This window comes from Salmo salar, chromosome 04 (genome assembly GCF_965601325.2).
Source record: "Salmo salar chromosome 04, fSalSal1, whole genome shotgun sequence".
NCBI classification, from domain to species: Eukaryota; Metazoa; Chordata; class Actinopteri; order Salmoniformes; family Salmonidae; genus Salmo; species Salmo salar.
In genome coordinates this window covers 61,876,634-61,900,641 of record NC_138294.1, presented here as the reverse complement: position 1 = coordinate 61,900,641, position 24,008 = coordinate 61,876,634, and the positions used below count along the sequence as shown (strand labels likewise).

The window sequence follows — 24,008 nt, the reverse complement described above, 5'->3', positions numbered from 1 at the left end:
TATTGGAGCGTTCTAGCATGTATTTGCATATTATAAAACGATGGGGTCTAATCCTGAATGCTGGTTGGTTAAAACCGCATTCCAGCAGGTGTCTATTCCACAAGTTACCACCTGCTAAATCTATGACATTAAAATGCCTACTTACTCTGTTCCATCTGACTGCGCAATCCACTGTCTCATCAGCCCAGCCAGGCAATTTATAAACTTGATCTCCACTATAAAAAGCATCCTGACATTATCTCACATTTCTTTTAGACTAACATTTAGTTTTCAACAGCAGATATTTGTATAGACCTTGCTATCTGTCTTGCCGACATTTGCAACATTGTTTAAATGTTCAAAATTCGATCTCCAGCTGTCCAATAGTAATGAATGTGTCGGGAGTAAAAAGGTAAAAACGAAACGAAGTGCAGCTAGTTTGCAGTCTTTCCAGCTTCAGTTTAAAATGATTGTGTTAGCTGTGTTGTTTACTAGCTCCTCTGAACAAAAGTGTCCTGACGAGTGAGCACATGTTCTATGCCAGCTGAAATCGGGCCTCATTAGCTCATTGTTATGGATGTATCCAAATAAATATCACTAGATAACAGCTTAAACCTGTGGCTCAGTTGGTAGAGCATGGTGTTTGCAACGCCAGGGTTGTGGGTTCGATTCCCACGGGGGGCCAGTACAAAAAAATAATAAAATGAAAATAAAAAAATGCATGAAATGAAATGTATGCATTCACTACTGTAAGTCGCTCTGGATAAGCGCGTCTGCTAAATGACTAAAATGTAAACAAATGCAGCTACTTTGCTGTTATTCTGGATGCACTTTTTGACATGACTGTAAATTAGCCGTAGTTGGCTAGCTAGCAAGCAAGGGATGAGAACGTTGCCAGCCAGTATGGCAATGGAACATTCAGAACGAATGACTGGGTCACGTCCATATATACAAAACAAAAAGACTGAACAACTGGGTCACATCTCTGGCAACTGAACTGATAGAAAGAACGACCAGCCGGATTGGGTAGCAACCCTAGATTTGTGTCAGGACTATACCTTGTGGAAGGAAATAGTAGTGTAACGACCCTGGGTTTATAAGCGTGGATATCGACTCTGCCGCTGGAGCATGCTTTTGCGGCACAGTTGATAGCGCGCTGGACTTCGGGCTAGAAGGTCGAGGGATCGAGGCCTGTTCCCTTCATTACATTGGTGTCAGAAGTGATTGGACCTTGTTTCCACGCATTACATTGGTGTCAGAAGTGATCGGACCTTGCAGCCACGACAGTGCGTGTGCTTGGCCGGTGAGCGCGTTCCCATAAGACTTTGAGTCGCAAGCTAGCGAGGACGCGCTCTTTGAAAGGAGGGAGTAGTGCAGTGTTGCCAACTCCTCAGTAAGGAAAGTAGCTATTGGCTGTCCTAAATGTCGCTAAATGACGTCATCGCCTAATTTGCATAATTGGCCATGTGCATGTAATTGTGATAGATGCTGTAGGTGAGAGAAAAAGTGAGTAAAACACACCCTAAATATGTTTACAACTACAAATGAACTTTCTTCTGTCGATTCTTGTTTTTTTTTTATGTCACAATTCCAACACTCCTCCTCTATCAAAGAGACACTTAGTTACTTAGTTTTTTTATTTTATATTTTATTTATTATTTTTTAATTTGTTTTATTTTTTACATTTACATCCCGCCCTGAATGTAAGCCAGGGCGGGATCAGCCAGCGGCGGCTTCCCGCATGCACGATTCATTTGCAGTCTGGACGCGGAGTGTTGAACATCTCCTGCTCTGACTGCAGCTGGGAGGGACTGCTGTGCAAGGACTGGGCCGCCTGTGAGTGCTTTGGAACTGGGGTGGGCCCACGGCAGCATCCGCTGCTCGTTGAGAAGAGTAAGAACAATACGTGCTTTCACGTCAGTCTCCAAAAGTCTCCAATAACACCAGAAAAGGTCACTAGATTTGTCGCTAGTCGCTTTTTTGAAAATGTGTCGCTAGAGGGGTCTGAATACTCGCTAAATATAGCGACAAAATCGCTAAGTTGGCAACACTGGAGTAGTGTAATGACCCTGGGTTTATAAGCGTGGATATCGACTCTGCCGCTGGAGCATGCTTTTGCGGCACAGTCAATAGTACGCTGGACTTCGGGCTAGAAGGTTGAGGGTTCGAGGCCTGCTCCCTGCCTGTTTCATTACAGTAGCATAAATTCATCAAAATAACGTTTTTAATCAGCATATGTCAATCATTATTTGAATATGTTTGTAACCTGTTGTATAAAAGTGATAATGCCACTCGAAGCTGGTGTATGGATGATATATTGGCACAGTTTGCCGGCCCTTCACTTCTTCTCGGGCCTAACAAAACAGTCTTTCCAGCATTATCACTTAATTACCGTTAAGGACCGCCTTCTCTGTGAAGTGCAGGTGTGCAATAACTAAATTCGCACTTGTAAACAACGCAATTTTTAGAACTTTGGTCAAGTCTACAAAACTTAGTGCACTCTGTTCATTACAGATTTTTAGTTTTGGGAACAGGAAACATTATTGAGATCGGGCTTTTCTTAGATTTGAAAATCAGCTGAATTTCGGCCCAGTTCGATCTCGCTCCATACTCTCCCGCTTCCGGCCACTGGTCATCCTCTCCTCACCATATTTGGTGGGGAGTGGAAATTGCTTCGTATTTATACATCTGGTGAAATATCTTACTCCTTGTTCTATCTGTGATAATACCAAATATTTTTTATAAATAAACAAAGACAGACCACAGCCTGTCGTTTCCAATGGGGAACACATTAGCCATAGTCGGCAGAAGAAGCCGGAGGGGGGCCAGGCAGAGCCAAGCACGAGCTAGCGATATCCTATTGGCGCGTTCTAGCATCGTCTGCATATTTCCGTAAGGGAACGCTACCCTGTGAAATACGCGTGTACAATAACTCAATTCACCTTTGCGCTCCTTCTAAACTCCGGTTTAAAAAAAAATGTTTAGAACAGTAGTCCACTCTGTTGGAACAGAGAACTGTATTCAGATCAAATGTTTAATCGAATGTCGGCCAAAATCCATCTCGTTCCAAACTTCTCCCACTGTTTGCCAGTGGCCTTTCCCGTGGAAACGCCAAGGGATGCTTCACATTTAAACATCCAGTGAAATATCTGTCTCATTGTTCTGTGATAATACTGTGTCATTTCAGCAGTGCGCATGCTCGCCCACTGTAGTAGGGCACATTACTGCACCAGTAGGGAGGGAAAAGTTCCCGACCAGACGAACGAAAGATGCGGAAGCGGATGAAGAAGTGGAATCTGAAAACAATGGCGGTAGAATCAAGGACAATTTGAGAATTGTCAAAAAGAATGGAAACCAGAGTAAAGTAGTGTACAGGGATGAGAATGACCATTCGTATCTAGGAGGAGTACGGTTTGTTAAATGAGGAGCAGTTGAGCATAGTACCAATCTTGAAGAAACCATTTGAGTTATCCAAACTGTTGGAGAGAGTGCTGGGTAAAGTGAGGAGGCAGTCTTGTTTCGATTTGTTTGTGCTTCTTCGGATCAGAAGGGACGTGCGTTGTCTTAACCGATTTGATAAGTTTTAAGTCTCGTGTGTGTCTCTTCGGAACAGGGCATCCCTCAAGGGGGTTATGTCTGGTGGGAAGTCGATTTTGAGGAGATATTTCTGGCTTGATAGAAACACGTCGGATGACTCGTGTGGTGAATGGTGAAAAAGTGAAGTCTAACCGTTCTGTTCTTATCTTTTATTATATGGAGTCTCTCCCTACTCAAGTGCAGTTAGGGTATATCAACTATAGAGTCAGAGCATTTATACCAAGACCAATACAGTGTGATCATTGTGTAAAGCTTTTGGTCATGTAGCAAGTGTTTGCAGAAGGGAGAAGCCGAGATGTCCAAGTTGTGGAAAGAATAATATTATGTGTTATAAAAGTGATGAATGTGACATGTTGCAATTTCGGAGGGAACCATGAAGCCACGTCTTCCTAATGCCCCACGAGGGTGAAAGAGAATGAGGTGGCCAAAGTCAGGGTTGTACAGAGCATTTCATATGTAGCAACTGTGAACATGTTTTGAATGGTAGTGGATAAGTCCTACACTGCAGGCTGCAGGGGTCGCCTTTCATCAGCAGGATCCTGACATGTTGAAGGTTAAGAAGGTGGACTGAAAGATTTATCAGCGAAGGAGTTATATCGAATATTGGCACAAGCCCTTACCACCCTCTCAGGGAGAAACTTCTTTCAGTTATCCCTGTTTGTTTTGGCAATGTAGAATTGTATTCGGGTGGATTAAGTTAGTTTCACTATTACGTATGGATTCATTTATTTGATTTGGTTTCAAACCGTCCAGTTGGTGGCGGCAATACACCTTTTGGGGTGTAGTTCGCCATAAAGCCCACAGAAGTGCGCATGCTCAACACTTGGCTTGGGTTTGTTTTTGGTCGGCAGCATGGTTTCTACTGTAGCCGGTATGGCAGCGATGTATGTTGCTCCATGAGGCAGTGAAGGAGAGCCTTTCATTCGCACTGAGTGAGAGGGAACAAGCAAAGGCCATGGCGGGGGTATTCGACATTGATTTGGATCAGCAGGACGAAAATGTGTCTGAGGACGAACTCGAGGATGGAGTGAGTTACCAAGCAAAACATAAGCTAGCTAGGTTCTATCGTTATGGTAGTTAGAGCTAGCTGCTAGTGAAGTAGGGAGGTGAAAACTAACTCGCGCTGGCTAGCCATTAGCTAGCGGAACCCAAGGCGGTCTTGACGTTGGTGGCTAGCTGGTTAGTTAACCAACTAAAACATAGTAGGTCTATCTGTCTTTTCGAGAAACTATCCATGCTTAGTTAGATTGTCATGACAGTTGTGGCTGCTTCGCCTGATGTATTGTCTCTACCTTCTTGCCCTTTGTGCTGTTGTCTTTGCCCAATGTTTGTACCATGTTGTGTTGCTAATATGCTGTGTTGTCATGTTGCTGCTATGTTATTGTCACATGTCTGTTAATGTACTGTTATTTGTTTTGTCCTATATTTTTTTATTCCAGCCCCCGTCCCCGCGGGAGGCCTTTTGGTAGGCGGTCATTGTAAATAAGAATGTTCTTAACTGACTTGCCTAGTAAAATAAAAATAAAGGAGGCACGCATTGATGGATTCGTTTAACAAGCAGAATATTTTTGAAGTACGTTAGCTAATAATTGTCTAGATAAACGCACACAAAAAACCCCAAATGAAACCACCTGACCTCTGTCATGCGCATAATAATCAGATTTCTGCATCATTGGATGTGGACAAGTGAAACAAGTGGTTGTACTCTTTCATACATAAATTATTTTAGCGTCATTAGCTTGTTTTTCTTCAGCAGTCTGCCACTAGACTGATATGCAATCAGTCCCTTATACACAGTAGCAAATAGCTGTTTTATTTCTGAGATACAAAAAAGTATGTTATTTGTCTACATTAACCTGGTAATTGATTGTGATGTGATTCAGAGAAAGAAAAAAAATCTGTGTTAGGGTGTGGTGCCTTAGCGGAACGCCTCACCAATATCCAATGGTATAGCGTGGCGCGAATTACAAATACCTCAAAAATGCAAAAACTTCAATTTTTCAAACATATGACTATTTTACACCATTTTAAAGACAAGACTCTCCTTTATCTAACCACATTGTCCGATTTCAAAAAGGCTTTACAACGAAAGCAAAACATTAGATTATGTCAGGAGAGTACCCAGCCAGAAATAATCACACACCCATTTTTCAAGCTAGCATATAATGTCACAAAAACGAAAACCACAGCTAAATGCAGCACTAACCTTTGATCTTCATCAGATGACACTCCTAGGACATTGTTATACAATACATGCATGTTTTGTTCAATCAAGTTCATATTGCTACTGTGTATAAGGGACTGATTGCAAGTTATAGCATTTCGAGGGGTATTTGAATATCGCGCCACTCGATTCCACTGGCTGTTGACTAGGTGGGACGATTTTGTCCCACATACCCGAGTGAGGTTAACAGGACTGATCTTTCTCCATTGCTAAGCAACTTCAATAATACACCTGTTCCAGTTACATTTTACAGCACCTTATGGTACTGTATTTTCTTTATCATATCACTATCAACTGAATACCAGTTGACTAGATCCAAATAAAATGTTTTTGTATAAAATTGATTGCGTCATTTGCATATTTCAATAAAATATTTCAATCTTATTAAATATGAACATATTTGCATAAAATGCACCAAAAAAATCTGATGTCAGCTTAAATCCTGCCTGGACTTGTCCAGAGCAGTGTGTATAAATACTTCTTTCATCTTTCTATCTAGAAAATACTAAAGATGTACGTAAAATGCATTTATGGAGAATATAATTTTTTTTAATGAAAATGTTATCTAGAATAAAAAGCATTGTCAACAATTCCCTCTAGGCAAGTTGGGAGAATATATCTTAAGAATAACCACACAACATTTGGTGAATGCAGATGCTTCTGAAGCTGAGATTTCCTTTTTTGGCGTGTGAGAAGTCTGACTTTCGGGAAGTTAAAGACAAGTACACTGAGTTAACTTCCAAAAGCCTATTTATTTAGACCCAATCACCATCTCTTCAAAGTAAGTTACGTAGAGTGTTTGTAAATTTAGTCAGCCAGGCTATCTACTCGTGAGTGTGCCAGAACGCAGAATAACTAGGAATTTACAAACGCTCAACACCTGTTGAATATGGCTGGAGTCAGTAAATGTCAGCAAAAAAGCGTAATTAAATTAATGCCAGCCACGGAGTTAGTCACCAATGCTCTGGATAACATGAAAGCAGCCTAACCAGCTGTGCTCAGGTGAGTAAAATGGTCAGTAAGGTGTTCTCTCATTTGTGTCTGGAAGTAGCTAGCTAGCCAACGTTAGCCAGTTAACTTGGGTGCTTGACTGCTGTTGTGTGGTCAGAATGCTCAGATCAACCCTACTTCTCAGCCAGAGTGTCCACGAAATGATCTGAGTTTACCAACGGACAATCTGACAATGCTCTGAACTTACAAACCGTGCACTGTGGCACACCAGATTGAATTTACGAACACACCCTAAATGTCATCAGTTTGTAACATTCTCTATGAAATTGGCCCTGGAAATTGTGTAATTCTATGTAGTGAGCTTTAAAATTATTGACGTATGTCCATTTTAAGTGGCTGAAATTCATACAAATGTTGACGATAGTATGATAAACTAAAGAAAATGTACATTAAATTGTAAAAAATAATATATATTTTCCTCAATCTACACACAATACCCCATAATGACAAAGTAAAACAGGTTTCTAAAATGTTCAGAGACTTGTCCCAAATCCACCCCTGCATTGTCTTGTTGGAAAGTGCACCCTTTCCCCAGTCTGAGAACCTGCTCCAGAGCGCTCAGGAATTCATCAAGGATCTCTCTGTACTTTGCTCCGTTCATCTTTCCCACGATCCTGACTAGTCTCCCAGTCCCTGCCGCTGAAAAACATCCCCACAGCATGATGCTGCCACCACCATGCTTCACCATCGGGATGGTGCCAGGTTTCCTCCAGACATCATGCTAGACATTCAGGCCAAAGAGTTCAATCGTGGTTTCATCAGACCAGAGAATCTTGTTCTCGTGGTCAGAGTCCATTAGGTGCCTTTTGGCAAACTCCAAGTGAGCTCTCATGTGCCTTTTACTGAGGAGTGGCTTCCGTCTGGCCACTCTACCATAAAGGCCTGTTTGGTGGAGTGCTGCAGAGATTGTCCTTCTGGAAGGTTCTCCCATCTCCACAGAGTAACTCTGGACCCCTGTCAGAGTAACCATCGGTTTCTTGGTCACCTCCCTGACCAAGGCCCTTCTCCAATGATTGCTCAGTTTGGCTGGGTGGCCAGCTTTAATCAAAATGGAATTCTATTTGTCACCGCCGAATACAGTGGGTGTAAACCTTAACAGTGAAATGCTTACTTACAAGCCCCTAACCAACAACGCAGTTAAGAAAATTCCTAAATTAAAGGAGATAAGAATAACGTAGTTAAAGAGCAGCAGTAAACCACAATAGCTATATATACTGCAGGAAGAGTCTTGATGATTCCAAACTTCTTCCATTTAAGAATGATGGGGACCACTGTGTTCTTGGGGACCTTCCATGCTGCAGAAACTTTTTGTTATCATTCCCCAGATCTGTACCTTGACACAATCCTGTCTCGGAGCTCTATGGACAATTCCTTTTACCTCATGGCGTGGTTTTTGCTCTGACATGCACTGTCAGCTGTGGGACCTTTTATAGACAGGTGTGTTCCTTTCCAAATCATGTCTAGTCAATTGAATTTACCACAGGTGGACTCCAATCATGTTGTAGAAACATCTCAAGGATGATCAATGGAAACAGGATGCACCTGAGCTCAATTTTGAGTCTCATAGCAAAGGGTCTGAATACTTATGCAAATAATACATTTGACCTTTTTTTAAATTTTTATATACATTTGCAAACGTTTCTAAAAACCTGTTTTTGCTTTGTCGTAATGGGGTATTGTGTGTAGATTGAGGACGTTTTATATATATATATATTTGAGTAAGGCTGTAACGTAACATTGTGGAAAAAGGGAAGGGGGTCTGAATACTTTCCGAATGCACTGTAGATGCAAAAGAAATCATTTCAGCCTTTGGGACCTGGCCTTCTTTTTTTGTCTTTTTTTTTTGCTAGATCCAAATGAGCGAGTATGGGCGGCAATGCAGCGGGTTTGAATTGTGAGTATTTACAACAGGTTCAGCCTGTATTTTGGCATTCAAGCTTATGTGGCACACTTACCACAACATGTTTGACAACACGATTCTTCTTTGTCATGTTATCCTGTGTTTGTTTTGTCTTAGGTGTCAATATATTTGCCCTACAGGGATCTGTGTAATCTGATCTTTGTCAATTACAGGAACACCTTTGATCACTTTTATGCTCTATGCTTTGATGAACAGATACAGGACAATTGTGATGTTAGTCCAGAGATGATAGAACTCCTCAGATAAAGTTGGTTGTGCAGGACTTGTCATTGAGGTCGATTCAACATTGACTCACTGCAATGATGTGTATTTGACATGTATGATTTATGTTTCAACGGTTGTCTTTTTTATTATTTTTCAAGTAACATGGATGACTGTGAAAAGTTTGAAATCTCTGAAGACAGCGTCAACAAAGGAATGGAGCAGATTCGTCCGGAATGCTTTGAGTTGCTCCGAGTTTTAGGAAAAGGAGGCTATGGAAAAGTGAGCTATCCCTAATCGCCCTATGCCTTGATCAAGTATTCTCATGTCTTCCCCTTAGATGGCATCAATTCAGTGAAATTCATGTTTTTTTGTTTTTTTCCCCCAATCACATTCAGGTTTTTCAAGTTCGTAAGATGTCGGGTGCCACTTCGGGAAAGATCTTCGCTATGAAGGTCTTGAAGAAGGTGGGCTGTTTGGGTTATCAGGCTGAGATACTTATCTCTTGTCTCGTCAGCCCCTAAGGATCTGCACACTTAACTTCTGTGATATTTATTCTAGAGTTATTCTCTAAGTATTCCCATTGACATGACAATGAGCACAGATTGAACACTGACCCTCTTGTTACAGTAGTATACAGAACGCACCGGTGCAGTCATTCAGGCACACAGTCAGAAGTGAAGCTGCCGAACACATAACTTAAAAAAATAGACTGAACGACTTACCATGAAACCTCAGGGCTGTTCGTTCTCCCCATTTTCTTTCCATTGGCTTTGCCTCCTTTCTGTAATTGACGAACGCCCGTCTGGTTTGTATCTTGGCCTCAGAACCCACCTCTGTTTCCCAGAAGCCTTACAGGTTTTGGTAATAGGGGGTCTGTTTATAGTTTGTATGTGTGTGTATTTACTGTTACTACCATGCAGGAGCTAAGAGCTCAGATTCCTAGTCTACCTCTGTTACTGAGGATGAAGGTGTTTAACCAGGCAGCCAGCAGCCATCATCACTACCAAATGAAACCCAAGGGTCCCACCTCTTTCCCTCACGTCTTGGAAACCCTCTCTCTAATTGGCTGATCTTTGTCCATCACCATCTAGCATAACCTTCAGAACCACCCCTTTGGATTTCATAGTGCAAGCAGCACAAGTGATTTAGGCTAAACAAGGAAGCGAGTTCGAGAAATCGTGAAGTATGCGTCTTAGAAATAGTATTTACTAACTTTATATGTGCTAACTCCGAATCAATTGGGTTTTTTAAAAATGATATGGTCGCTGTGATGGAACATTTATTTTGATTGGCGATTTAATTTTTTTTCTTCATTTATAAAAACAAATATATATATATATATATATAATCATTTTCTTATTACATTTTTATATATAAAAAAATTATCTGAATTTTTCAAAGTCCCATCTAATAGGCCTACAGCTGTAGCAGGCTCTCTCTCCTGCTTTGATTTCAAACAACGCCCCCTTCAAGTCCTACTTTGTTGCAGTGTTTCCAGGTTCTTTACGCGGTAGCAATTGAGCCTGGGACGAGGTTATGGAAACTCTTGTGTGCAGCAGACATTTCCCAGCATTGGTGTTTAGCGTGGTTGACTTAATCTGCCGTGTCAGAACCCAGCATTGTGCATGTAAGTGGCTATGTAGCACGGTACGTACAGAGCCTCACGCAAATGACTGACCATGCTCTGCTCTCATGCTCTGACTTCTAGTTCTGCCACAGGGCTCTGGCTTGGGTCCAATAGTAGATCTGTTTCAGTTGGATTGACGGCTGAAATATAGTATACTGATATAAATGCAACATGCAGCAATTTCAAAGATTTGACTGAGTTACAGTTCATATAAGGAAATCAGTCAATTGAAATAAATTCATTAGGCCCTAATCTATGGGTTTAATAGGACTGGGCAGGGGTGCAGCCATGGTTGGGCCTGGGAGGGTGTAGGCCCACCCACTTGGGAGGCAGGCCCAGCCAATCAGAAAGGGCTTTATTACAGACAAATACTCCTCAGCACCCCCCCCCCCCCCCCACACACCACCTCAGACTATCCTGCCAGATGTTGAGGTCCAGGGATGGCGTGGTTACATGTGGTCTGCGGTTGTGAAGCCGGTTGGATGTACTGCCAAATTCTCTAAAATGACATTGGAGGCAGCTTATGGTAGAGAAATGAACATTCAATTCTCTGGCAACCACTTTGGTGGACATGCCTGCAGTCATCATGCCAATTGCACGCTGCATCAACTTGAGACATCTGTGGCATTGTGTTGTGTGACAGACCTGCACCTTTTAGAGTGGCCTTTTATTGTCCCCAGTACAAGGTGCACCTGTGTAATGATCATGCTGTTTAGTCAGCTTCTTGATATGCCACACCTGTCAGGTGGATGGATTATCTTGGTAAAGGAGAAATGCTCACTAACAGATGTAAACAAATTTGTGCCCAAAATTTGAGCCAAAGGTTTTTGTGCATATGGAACATTTCTGGGATTTTTTATTTCAGCTCATGAAACATGGGACCAACACTTCTTATGTTGCGTTTATATTTTTGCCCAGAGTGGTTTGAATGTTTTGGATTCCTTTGAGCCAACAAGATTTGCACGTGATCTGGACCTGAGGGCGAAGATAACTGCATTAATGACATGGCTCAGAGCAGAGAAGTTCTCTCCCTTTACTAATGCTGGGCCGGGGGAAAAGGGAGAGCAGAGAAATAATCATCTAAACCAGATACCAAATGAGAATTTCCTTCACGCTGTTATGTCTTCAGATCGTGTGGATCCGGTAGTCAGTTACCTACCATGGTGTCCTTATTTTCAAATGCATATCATACCTCAGTTTCTATCTGTAAGAAATGTTTTTCATTTGGGCTGACTAACTTGATACCACACTCACCAGGTTATTACCACTTTGTTCTCTGCTGTGAATGTGAAGTGCTACCATTGTTATAATACTGACAGTGCTTGCCAATCCAAGCCTTATTTGATCCCTCCAGGCCATGATAGTGCGTAACGCTAAGGACACAGCTCACACCAAGGCAGAGAGGAACATCCTGGAGGAGGTGAAGCACCCGTTCATAGTGGACCTCATCTATGCCTTCCAGACAGGGGGCAAGCTGTACCTCATCCTGGAGTACCTTTCTGGTGAGTGGCTGAGGCATGGTTTGTGCGCATACACACAAACCACACAACACAGCATAGCGTACACCTACACGCATCATTCGCGCACACAATGGCAAATAATTAAATGCTGTATTTGTTATTTGTAGGCGGGGAGCTGTTTATGCAATTGGAAAGAGAGGGGATCTTTATGGAGGACACAGCGTGGTAAGCGATCAGTCATGCTGGAGATGTGTATCTGTAGTGTGTAGATAGATATGAGTTTCTGGACCCTGCAGTCTTAACTCCCATGTGTCAACAGATGGGAGGTGAAGATAGTGATTACATAGCATAAGGTTGAACTATTTTTAGAAGCAGACAAATGTAATGATGTTGAAGCCACAACACATGTTTAGAATGTAGCGAGGGCAGCTAAAGGCAAATCTGAAATGTATTAAAAAAGGTCTGAAAATATCTATTGCTGCTTGATGGAAGGGTTTATCGTCATACTTCCTGTAACTATATACAGTGCCTTCAGAAAGTATTCATACCCCTTGACTTATTTAGCCAGTTCACCCGCGATACATGCCAGTATTCGACGTCCACCCATGTCTGGAGATGACGTGGGAAACTACCTCTAGGGGCAACAGTGGGCGCTTTTACCTTCAAGTAGGTTTTGGTTTTTCTAGGGTCGTTGTGGATGGGCGTAAGCATCTGCCTCTGGTGCTAAAAGTTGCATGTTCGAATCCAGCGATAGAAAGTTGTTTTTGAGATTTTTGTTTTAAGCCTATCCCAATCCTTAACTCTTACCTTTTAAGGTTAATTTCAGGCATTAACTACAAATTTTAAACACTTTGAAATTTGACGTTTGGAACAACTTTGAAATTGTATGTTTGAGAAACATGGATGAATGTCTAATCCTGACTTGAGACTGAGAGCTTGTTGGACTTATTCCACATTTTGTTGTTTCAGCCTGAATTCAAAATTGATTAAATGTATATATTTTCTCACTCATCTACACGCAATACCACGTAATGACAAAGTGAAATTAACAAATGTATTAAATGCATAGATATCTAATTTACATAGGTATTCACACCCCTGGGTGATTACAGATGTGAATCACCCATACATGTTGGACACCTGTATTGTCCAACATTTGCCTATTGTTTATTTTTTTTTTTCAAGTAGATTTAGTCAACTATAACTTGGCCACTCAGGAATATTCACTGTCTTCTTAGTATGCGGCGCCAGTGTAGATTTGGCCTTGTGTTTTAGGTTATTGTCCTGCTGAAAGGTGAATTAATCTCCCAGTGTCTGGTGGAAAACAGACTGAACCAAGTTTTCCTCTAGGAATTTTGCCTGTGCTTAGCTCCATTCTGTTTCTATTTTATCTTTAAACTCCCCAGTCCTTAACAATACCCATAATATGATGCAACCACTACTCTGCTTGAAAATATGGAGAGTGTTATTCAGTAATGTATTGGATTTGCCCCAAACATAATACTTTGTATTCAGGACAAAACATTCATTGCTTTGCCACATTTGTTGAGGTATTTAGTGCCTTGTTGCAAACAGGATGCATGTTTTGGAATAGTTTTATTATGTGCAGGCTTCCTTCATTTCACTCTGTCAATTAGGTTAGTATTGTGGAGTAACTCCAATTTTGTTGATCCATCCTCAGTTTTCTCCTATCACAGCCATTACTACTCTGTAACTGTTTTAAATTCACCATTGGCCTTATGGTGAAATCCCTGCTGGTTTCCTCCCTCTCCAGCAACTGAGTTAGGAAGGACACCTGTATTTTTGTAGTGACTGGGTGTATTGATGCACCATCCAAAGTGTAATTAAGAACTTCACCAAGCTCAAAGGGATTTTCAATGTCTTTTTTTTTTAAACATTTTTTGTAAAAAAAATGTAGGCTAGCCATAACAAAGTGATTGAACACTTATTGACTCGACATTTCAGCTTTTACATTATTTAATTTGTCAAATGTCAAACACAATTCCACTTTGACATTATGGGGTATTATGTGTAGGCCAGTGACAAAACAATCTAAATGTAATCCATTTTAAATTCAGGCTGTAACACAACAAAATGTGGAAAAAGTCAAGTGGTGTGAATACTTTCTGAACGCACTGTAGATGCCATATTTGCTGAGGCACACTGAATGTACAGTTGAAGTCAAGTTTACATACACTTAGGTTGGAGTCATTAACTCGTTTTTTCAACCACTCCACACATTTCTTGTTAAACTATAGTTTTGGCAATTCGGTTAGGACATCTACTTTGTGCATGACAGAAGTCATTTTTCCAACAATTGTTTACAGATTATTTCAATTATAACTCACTGTATTACAATTCCGTGGGTCAGAAGTTTACATACACTAAGTTGACTGTGCCTTTAACTCCTTATGGGCAGGTGGGACGGTAGCGTCCCACCTGGCCAACATCCGGTGAAATTGCAGAGCGCGAAATTCAAACCACAGTATTATAAATATTTAACTTTCATAAAATCACAAGTGTAATACATCAAAATAATTCTTAACTTCTTGTTAATCCGGCCGATGTGTCAGATTTCAAAAATACTTTACGGCGAAAGCAAACCATACGATTATCTGAGGACAGCGCCCCGCATATGAAAAACATATTTCAACCAGGCAGGTGCGACACGAAAGTCAGAAATAGCGATATAAAAAATGCCTTACCTTTTGATCTTCTTTTGTTGGCACTTCAAAAGGTCCCAGTTACATCACAAATGGTCCTTTTGTTCGATAATGTCCTTCTTTATATCCATCATAACTCAGTTTAGCTAGCGCGCTTCAGTCAATAATCCACCCAGTTTCCCTCCATCAAAATGCATACAAAATGAATCCCAAACGTTACTAATAAACTTTCCAAACAAGTCAAACATTTATAATTAAACCCTAGGTACCCTAATATGTAAATAAACTATAAAATTTAAGACGGAGAATCGTTATTGTCTTTACCGGAGAAGAATATCAAAGAACGCGCTCTCTTCCACACGCTTGGAAACACTACAGCCAAAATGGGAGCCACCTACAAAACTACAATTTCTGGCAAATTTTTCCAAAAACCAGCCTGAAGCGCTTTCTAAAGACTGTTGACATCTAGTGGAAGCCTTAGGAACTGCAATCTGAGAGGGCTTGATAGCCATTAAAAATAGTGGTAGGCTGAATATTTTTTTTTAGGGGGGGGGGGGTGGTTTGTCCTCGGGGTTTCGCCTGACATATCAGTTCTGTTATACTCACAGACATAATTTTAACAGTTTTAGAAACTTGAGTTTTCTATCTAAATCTACCAATTATATGCATATCCTAGCTTCTGGGCCTGAGTAACAGGCAGTTTACTTTGGGCACGCTTTTCATCCGGACGTCAAAATACCCAAGAGAGGTTAAACAGCTTGGAAAATTCCAGAAAATGATGTCATGGCTTTAGAAGCTTCTCATAGTCTAATTGACATAATTTGAGTCAATTGGAGGTGTACCTGTGGATGTATTTCAAGGCCTACCTTCAAACTCAGTGTCTCTTTGCTTGACATCATGGGAAAATCTAAAGAAATCAGCCAAAACTTCAGTTTTTTTTTTTTTTTGGTAGAACTCCACAAGTCTGGTTCATCCTTGGGAGCAATTTCCAAACGCCTGAAGGTACCACGTTCATCTGTACAAACAATAGTACGCAAGTATAAACACCATGGGACCACACAGCTGTCATACCGCTCAGGAAGGAGACGCGCGTTCTGTCTCCTAGAGATGAACGTACTTTGATGCGAAAAGTGCAAATTAATCCCAGAACAACAGCAAAGGACCTTGTGAAGATGCTGGAGGAAATGGCTACGAAAGTATCTACAGTAAAACGAGTCCTATACCAACATAACCTGACAAGCCGCTCAGCAAGGAAGAAGCCACTGCTCCAAAACTGCCATTAAAAAAAGCCTGACTACGGTTTGCAACTGCACATGGGGACAAAGATTATACTTTTTGGAGAAATGTCCTCTGGTCTGATGAAACAAAAATATAACTGTTTGGCCATAATGACCATCGTTATGTTTGGAGGAAAAAGGGGGAGGCTTGCAAGCCGACGAACACCATCCCAACCGTGAAGCACGGGGGTGGCAACATGTTGTGGGGGTGCTTTGCTGCAGGAGGGGCTGGTGCACTTCACAAAATAGATGGCATCATGAGGAAGAAAATGATGTGGATATATTGAAGCAACATCTCAAGACATCAGTCAGGAAGTTAAAGCTTGGTCGCAAATGGGTCTTCCAAATGGACAATGACCCCAAGCATACTTCCAAAGTTGTGGCAAAATGGCTTAAGGACAACAAAGTCAAGGTATTGGAGTGGCCATCACAATGCCCTGACCTCAATCCTATAGAAAATTTGTGGGCAGAACTGAAAAAGCGTGTGCGAGCAAGGAGGCCTACAGACCTGACTCAGTTACACCAGCTCTGTCAGGAGGAATGGGCCAAAATTCACCCAACTTATTGTGGGAAGCTTGTGGAAGGATACTCAAAACGTTTGACCCAAGAAACAATTTAAAGGCAATGCTACAAAATTCTAATTGACTGTATGTAAACTTCTGACCCACTTGGAATGTGAAATGAATAAAAGCTGAAATAAATCATTCTCTCTTATTCTGACATTTCACATTCTTAAAATAAAGTGGTGATCCTAACTGACCTAAGACAGGGAATTTTTACTTGGATTAAATGTCAGGAATTGTGAAACTGAGTTTAAATGTATTTGGCTAAGGTGTATGTAAACATCCGACTTCAACTGTACTTGATGTAAAAGCTCTGTTTACTGTTCTGCAGCTTCTATCTGGCAGAGATTTCCATGGCTTTGGGACACCTGCATCTGAAAGGCATCATCTACAGAGACCTGAAGCCAGAGAACATCATGCTCAGCAACAACGGTCACGTCAAGCTCACAGACTTTGGCCTGTGTAAAGAATCAATCCATGACGGCACTGTTACTCACACCTTCTGTGGCACCATAGAATACATGCAAGTTATGGTCCTAATCATTAAAATAATGAAAAGTTAATGTAAGCCTCCTAGTCTGTTGTAAACGTCCCATCCCCTCAGAGCAATACTTTGCGTACTCTTTTGTTTGAGGAAATTTGTGTTTGGTTGCACATTGTATAGGCTTATCTGACTGTCCTCCGCACGCACTCCCCTCCCATCTCACTCCAGGGCCCCAGAGATCCTGATGAGGAGTGGACACAACCGGGCTGTAGACTGGTGGAGCCTGGGAGCTCTCATGTATGACATGCTGACAGGAGCAGTGAGTACAACTCTTTTTTTCAAGAGAAACATTGATTTTCTTCAAAACGTATGTACTCTGTACAAGACAACATCAACATTTAATTGGATCAATATTTTTGTTTAACCTCAGTGGGACACAATGTCAGTATTGTAGTTGGATATACCTTTTTATGTTATTCCACAGCCACCATTCACTGGGGAAAACAGGAAGAAGACCATTGACAAAATCTTAAAGTGCAAACTGAACCTGCCACCTTACCTCACACAAGAAGCTAGGGATCTTCTGAAAAAGGTAAGGGTGTTAGATGTTCAACTGCCCCAGTTCTAATAATAGTGTTTTGATGGCATTTCAGGTAGGCTCTGCCTTCTGATTGTCTAATGCTGGGCTCTCCAACCCTGTTCCTGAAGAGCTACCGTCCTGTAGTGCTGAGCGATTTGTTTGAGGTCGGTTCGATTATTCAAAAATAATCTGTTTCGATCATTTTAAAACATTAAATGTATTATAATCTTAAAACATTTCATGTATTATGTGGGTTGAATGCTTTAACACAGAATAAAACAATTAAAGTCCCATGATGGTAGTGACTGTCCATTACTGCTCATCACTTATTAACCATAATTTATTGACATTAACTTACTTTAATAAAATATTTCTGTTTTATTTGATAGCTTTATTATTTCATTCCAAGTCATCTCATCTCTATAGAACTTCTGTCTGACAAAATCACTATTTTGTAGTTCTTCAACGTAAATAAGGCAACCTTTTTATGAAGGTCTCTTTCGTAGCAGGCATAAAAGAAACGCAGACAGGACAAGTAGATGCTCAATGGATTATGGTCATTGTAGTTAATTACCACATTTTGTGCACTACACTACGTAGAATATTGGCCTGTTGGAAACTACAACTCCCTACTACATAGCACAGTTCAGGCTGGATCTGATTTATCTCAAGAGAAACTGTTTAATGTGTGCATTGAGCTCACAGAAGGGGGGGGGGGGGGGGGGGGGGAATAATGAAATGGAATTCAAATAATTGAACCTACTATAATTGATAGTTTTTGCTCCAACCCTAATCTACCACACCTGATTCTAGTAATTAGCTGGTTGATACGCTAAATCAGGTTAGTTACAACTGGGTTTGGAGTGCACCTACAGGAGGGTAGCTATCCAGGAACAGTGTTGGAGAACCCTGGTCTAATGTAACACAAGTCAGATCAAATAAAAACTGAGGAGCTGACTTGCATTACCCGTCACTCCCTCTGTTCCAGCTGCTGAAACGCAATGCCTCGTTACGGCTGGGGGCAGGCCCAGGAGACTCCTCAGAAATCCAGGTAATACAGTTTAAACAGACCTGTTGTAGGATTATTAGAACGTTGTTGAAGGTGGTAAAAAAGAGCAACCTTTGTGTTGTGGCTTTCTCTCTGGGAAAAGTAAAGTTATTCTGTCTGCTTCTCCAGAGCCACCTGTTCTTCAGGCATATTAATTGGGATGATCTTCTCGCTCGCAAAGTGGAGCCTCCATTCAAGCCTTTTCTGGTGAGCCGTCATTCCTTATTCATAGCATTTCCATTGTGAAGAGCACCTGTGCTTACCAAGTCCTCCTTGACCCACAGAGACTAGAGGTTAACCGGTTTCCTTCTTTCCTTCCGTTGCAGCAATCAGCTGATGATGTGAGCCAGTTTGACTCCAAGTTCACTAGCCAGACTCCCGTGGACAGCCCTGATGACTCCACGCTCAGCGAAAGTGCCAATCAAGTCTTCCTGGTAGGCTGCCTGCTGCTTACTCTGCACATTCCATTTGGTCTCGTGTTTGTGCGCGTGTGTTTTACTGTGTGCACGGCTGCACGTAAACGGGTAGGCAGAAGCTACACTTAGTTTTTTCTCTTTTTGAGACCAACAAAAATAGTTGGTTAATGCATTGCATCTGTTATTTATTTTTTACTGGAAACCGATTTGGTTTAATGAGTGTTTCATTGCACATCTCTCCTCTGGCCTATGTTGTTTTGGTTGTGATTGACCATGAGGACAATGGCTGTAATCTTCCCTGTGACAACCTCCCCACAGGGTTTTACGTATGTAGCCCCCTCCGTCCTCGAAAACATCAAGGAGAAATTCCCCTTTGAGCCAAAAGTCAGCTCACCAAGGTTTCTGGGAAACCCAAGAACACCAGTGAGGTAAGTGTTTTTTTTTTTCTTCTGTCTAATTTTCCTCTAGGTTTGTGTAGAAATTGAATTTTCCCATGAAGTTGTTCTGCCAACCAGGGGTTGAGTCCAGTGTGATTCTGGTACTCGGTTCTACTGGGATTTATCCTCACTGTTAAAATGTCACCTTTCTGTCTGCCCTCCCCCAGTCAGTAATATAGCGCACTATTCTAACCTTGCCCTGTATCCTCTTCTCTTGGCCCCCCAGCCCAGTGAAGTTTGCTGTGGGGGACTGCTGGCCCCGGGCCCTCACCCAGGCTGGAACCTCGTCCCTTGGGGGTTTTGGGTCTGGAGACCAGCCCATGGAGGTTGGTGTGGAGCAGAGGGCCATTTCCTCCAACGAGGTGTCTGCCCCCCTGCCTATCAGAAAGCCCTCTGGCAACACCACCACAGGCGGCCCCTTCAAGAAGCAGGCCTACCCCTACCCCATCTCCAAACGGCCCAAGCACCTCCAGATGAATCTATGACACTGCTCCATCTAGAACTTCTCTTTCCTAAATCCTCCATTCACTTATTTTTTTCTTTTAAGAGACTTATAGAAATTAAATAAATGACTGACGAACCGTCGGCACCATTCACCAGCTCCTTCAGATGCACCTTCCATCCCTGCCTCCTTCCTTTCCTTCCATCCCTGCCTCCCTCCTTTCCTTCCATCCCTGCTTGCCCCTCTCTCCCTGGTTGGGCAGCTTGGCAGCCACACAGGGCTTTCCACCCTAGCAGATATGACAAACTATAGGAGCCTCCTGTTAGGGAGAGGAGGAACTAGGGAGAGAACTCCCTCCCACCAATTAGAGCTTTAGTCAGACAGCAAGAGGTCTTGACTACTTCCTTCAGCCCTGTAGAGTATATCTGGAGGAAGAGATGAGAGCAGTGCTGCTAGATGCTGCTGTCAGATTCCGGTGTGCTCCACTGGGCTGGCTTCTCATGACACGCTGGTGCTTTGTACTTTAGGTGAGTGGGGACAGTGTTACTCCTGATGCAGCAGTGCTTTCCCTCACCAGGAGTGAGACGTTATTGATCAATGAAACTGGGTAATAGACTTTTAAAGCCTGAGGGTGGAGATGATTCCCCCTTAAATGCCTCTACTTCATTTTTAGAACTTGCTGACGAGGGGTTACAGGATCCATTGTAGCTGAATACAGTAGATGGAGTCAATCACAGTGACACAATGTACACAGAACACAATATTCACTGTAGACTTAGTTATCCTGCTATAGTGTATTACATTGTTCAATTTATATAAAATATGGAATCAACAATGCCTTTGTCTGCTTTGTCACTTGAACATCCCATCAGGATAAATCTTGTAGAATATGTCTGGGCCGTGTTCTGTATGTAGAAAACGTATTGACACTGAGTGAAACAGGAAGGTACAACCTGAACTCGTCCAATGAGAACATCAATTTCCCTGATCCCTACTTAACATAACCCTGAGCCACGTTCAGTTGCCAAACGTTTTTGTATGTTGCCGATAGAAATGGCATGAATAAAGCTGACATGATTCCTTGTTCTGCATATCACATTTATACCTGAACGTTGTGTTCTGCTGAACACGCCCCACGTGTGGTGTCATTGATGGAGGGGCAGCTAAAAACACAGAAAAACACGATGTGTACTATTTCAGCTGAATGCATCACCTCCTGCCCCACTTATCCTACAATACCAAATGCTGACACTGCTTTACCAGTCTGACTGGATCTCTAGGTAGATGGAAAACCTTTATGTATGTAGTATGTTTTTGCGTTGAATGTAAACTGACTCGATGCCTTTTCGAGTGTCACTTACTCAGATGACCCACAAGTTGTCCACGATTATGATGCATGCAGGTTTATTATAATATTATGGACCTATTTTTTTTTTGGGTGCGTCTGCCAATTTGTGATGGTCAGAGACCAACCGAGAGCTTGTCTTTTTTTATTTTTATTGAAAGAAGCAAAGCATTGAGGCCAAATTCTCATCACCACTGCCTTTTAGTGTTTAGCTAATCGCCAGGTTGCATTTTTCTAATAATGTACCTGGCTAGGTGCTTCATAGATGCCTCCCTCAGTCTTTATGCAGTCTTGGTGATATCAGTAGGGCTAGTACCTCTGATTCCATTTTAACTAGGGATTGTTAGAAATATGGTGTGACTTGAAGCTTATGTATGCATGTATGTGGTCTTTAACTGTCTTAGCCTCTGGAGAAAAGCCATTTGATCCTCCTCTTCCCCAAACAGGAACATTTGTCACATTAATAATCATCCAATCATAAGGTTCTGTCTAGATGAAGGCAGCATGCTTCCTGAGACCTTAACGTGAAGTTATTCCTTTCTGTCTGGAGATGTAACAATATTTGCTCCAGTGAGTTTAGGTACTGTAGTTTCCCCCCACCATGGAGCTATCAGATTCACATGACCAAGATAACTATCATGTTTAAGTGTGTGATTTGATAAACTTGAAAATATGCCTCATTCAATAAGCAAACAATTGTACTATTCTGTATATTTTTGAACCAGGCAGTATTATTTGGGTCGTTCTGTGGAATCTGTTAGGCTTACATTATGACTGATCGGTGTGTGTCCCTCTACAAACCTAAGTCCTGTTCAATTCAATTTAATGTGTATCCTGACAAAGGATTTCCTATTCCAAGAATGAGGTTTATTAAAATATACATTTTCACCCCCCTGTCTGCTTGTCAGTGAAGGAATGGACAAATTGCTTTGGCTTCAGGTTCCATTGGAGAGGATGTTTGGTGTGCTTCAGAGCAACTTTCACCCCCACAGTGACCATGGCTTACCTTTTTCAATATATTTATAATCCAACTTCTGTTTTATTATTTATAAGTGCCATTATATATTTTTTTCCACTGCATCAGTCACACTATGCAAACAATGTATTTATTGTATATTCAGTTTTCAGGTCAGGCACACATGGATCTTTTGTAAATTGCTGCATTATGTTTAAAAAATGTCTTTAAGTATATGTTTTTCCAATGAATCTCTTTTGAGAAACCTCAAAACGCAGCAGTTTGTTCTTTAGTTTGGAATAAAGAATGTCTTAATATGTAAGGTGCAAAATACAATCCTATTGTACAAGGGACAAGTTTAGAAAGTAACTTTTTGATCATCTTGTACCGGCTTCTTTAATTCTGAAAACTTGATATTTAATATGATGCCTGTTGAAACAGGGGCAGTTTAGGTGTGTATGATGAAAAATAGTCACTGATGCAAAAACTAATGGGGGGTTGGGGATGTGCCTTTCTTGAAGAAATTGCATGTATTTTCAGATGTGTATGGAATGTTAAAGAGGAAGATGATTGGACCATATGTTTCTATCTCTAGTGGTATAGGGTCTTTGAATGATGAAGTGGTTTTCTGTGCTGCTCTAACCTGTTGATACTGAAATTATCTGAACGATACTGATGTGAGTGATTTCTCTCAAGTGGTTTTGGAGTTTGAGGACCTTTTTATAGTTGTGTTCAACGGAAACAAAATGAGTGAGCCTTTGGGAACATGAATATGATTGATCTACTCATTAGAAGACTGCTGCAAACAGTTTATCAGAATCAATAATTTACCCCTATATTTATTCCTAGACATTTCAGGGGGGTTGGATGTTGTGTAACATGTAAGTGGATGGATGTGAACAAAATAAAAAGCATTACCGAGTTGAAGACTGAAAGTGATTATAGTGCAACCTGCATGGATTATGCAACCCCAAAGTTACTGCTCAACTCATAACAGCAGCTGCACAGGAATTGCCAAAACGAACACTGACTTAAGGTAAGTGTGATTGTGGCCATCCAGTTGTGCTAAATATCCAGCTGTGTCTTCTGACATTTTTCTTAAGTGAAAGTTGTAATTGTCATGGGAAATCTTGAATAAATAGCCTGAAATTCTTCATTTACATTGCACTGCAGATGTCAGCTGAATCGGAAATTACCTTTACATGTCAACCATGCTACAACATGGATCTTCTGCGGTACAGATTGAAACCTGGCCCTAGGTTGCCTTGACCCAAGCCTAGTAATTGGCTGCAGTGCCTCAAAGAGCTAAGCACAGGAAACATGGTTGTTTAAGAACATCCAAACTAAAATGACTGTCACTACCTAAATAGATGTGAACTCACCCAACTGTTGAATAAATGCAACAATATCAACAATTTTACTAAATTACTGTTCATATAAGGAAATCAGTCAATTGAAATAAATAAATTAGGCCCTAATCTATGGGTTTATCATGATTGGGCAGGGGCGCAGCCATGTGTGAGCCTGGGAGGGCATAGAACCAGCCAATCAGAAAGGACTTTATTACAGACAGAAATACTCATCAGCTGTCCGAGTGGCTGGTCTCAGATGAAACCGGATGTGGAGGTCCTGGGCTGGCATGGTTACACGTGATCTGTGGTTGTGAGGCCGGTTGGATGTACTTCCAAATTCTCTAAAACGACGTTGGAGGCCGTTTATGGTAGAAATGAACACTAAATTCTCTGGCAACAGCTTTGGTGGATAATCCTGCAGTC

The 24,008-nt window shown here is 41.5% G+C and overlaps 1 protein-coding gene across 3 annotated transcripts; it reads left to right on the top strand.

Annotated features, from left to right (window-relative positions):
- The first annotated feature begins 1,732 nt into the window (after nt 1-1,732).
- Nucleotides 1,733-23,160, top strand: LOC106603521 (ribosomal protein S6 kinase beta-1). 3 transcript variants are annotated; one of them, XM_014197325.3, is made up of 14 exons: nt 1,733-1,872; nt 8,662-8,705; nt 9,095-9,215; nt 9,332-9,400; nt 11,918-12,065; nt 12,191-12,248; nt 16,858-17,049; nt 17,239-17,329; nt 17,495-17,602; nt 18,579-18,641; nt 18,768-18,845; nt 18,965-19,072; nt 19,373-19,482; nt 19,718-23,160. In XM_014197325.3, exons 2-14 carry the CDS (start codon nt 8,668-8,670, stop codon nt 19,974-19,976), a joined length of 1,443 nt encoding a protein of 480 aa, XP_014052800.1. In that variant the 5' UTR covers nt 1,733-1,872; nt 8,662-8,667; the 3' UTR covers nt 19,977-23,160. The 3 variants fall into 3 exon arrangements, with proteins under 3 accessions (XP_014052800.1, XP_014052799.1, XP_014052801.1); XM_014197324.3 differs by lacking the exon at nt 1,733-1,872 and adding an exon at nt 3,206-4,603; XM_014197326.3 differs by lacking the exon at nt 1,733-1,872 and adding an exon at nt 4,613-4,778.
- Nucleotides 23,161-24,008: the final 848 nt, after the last annotated feature.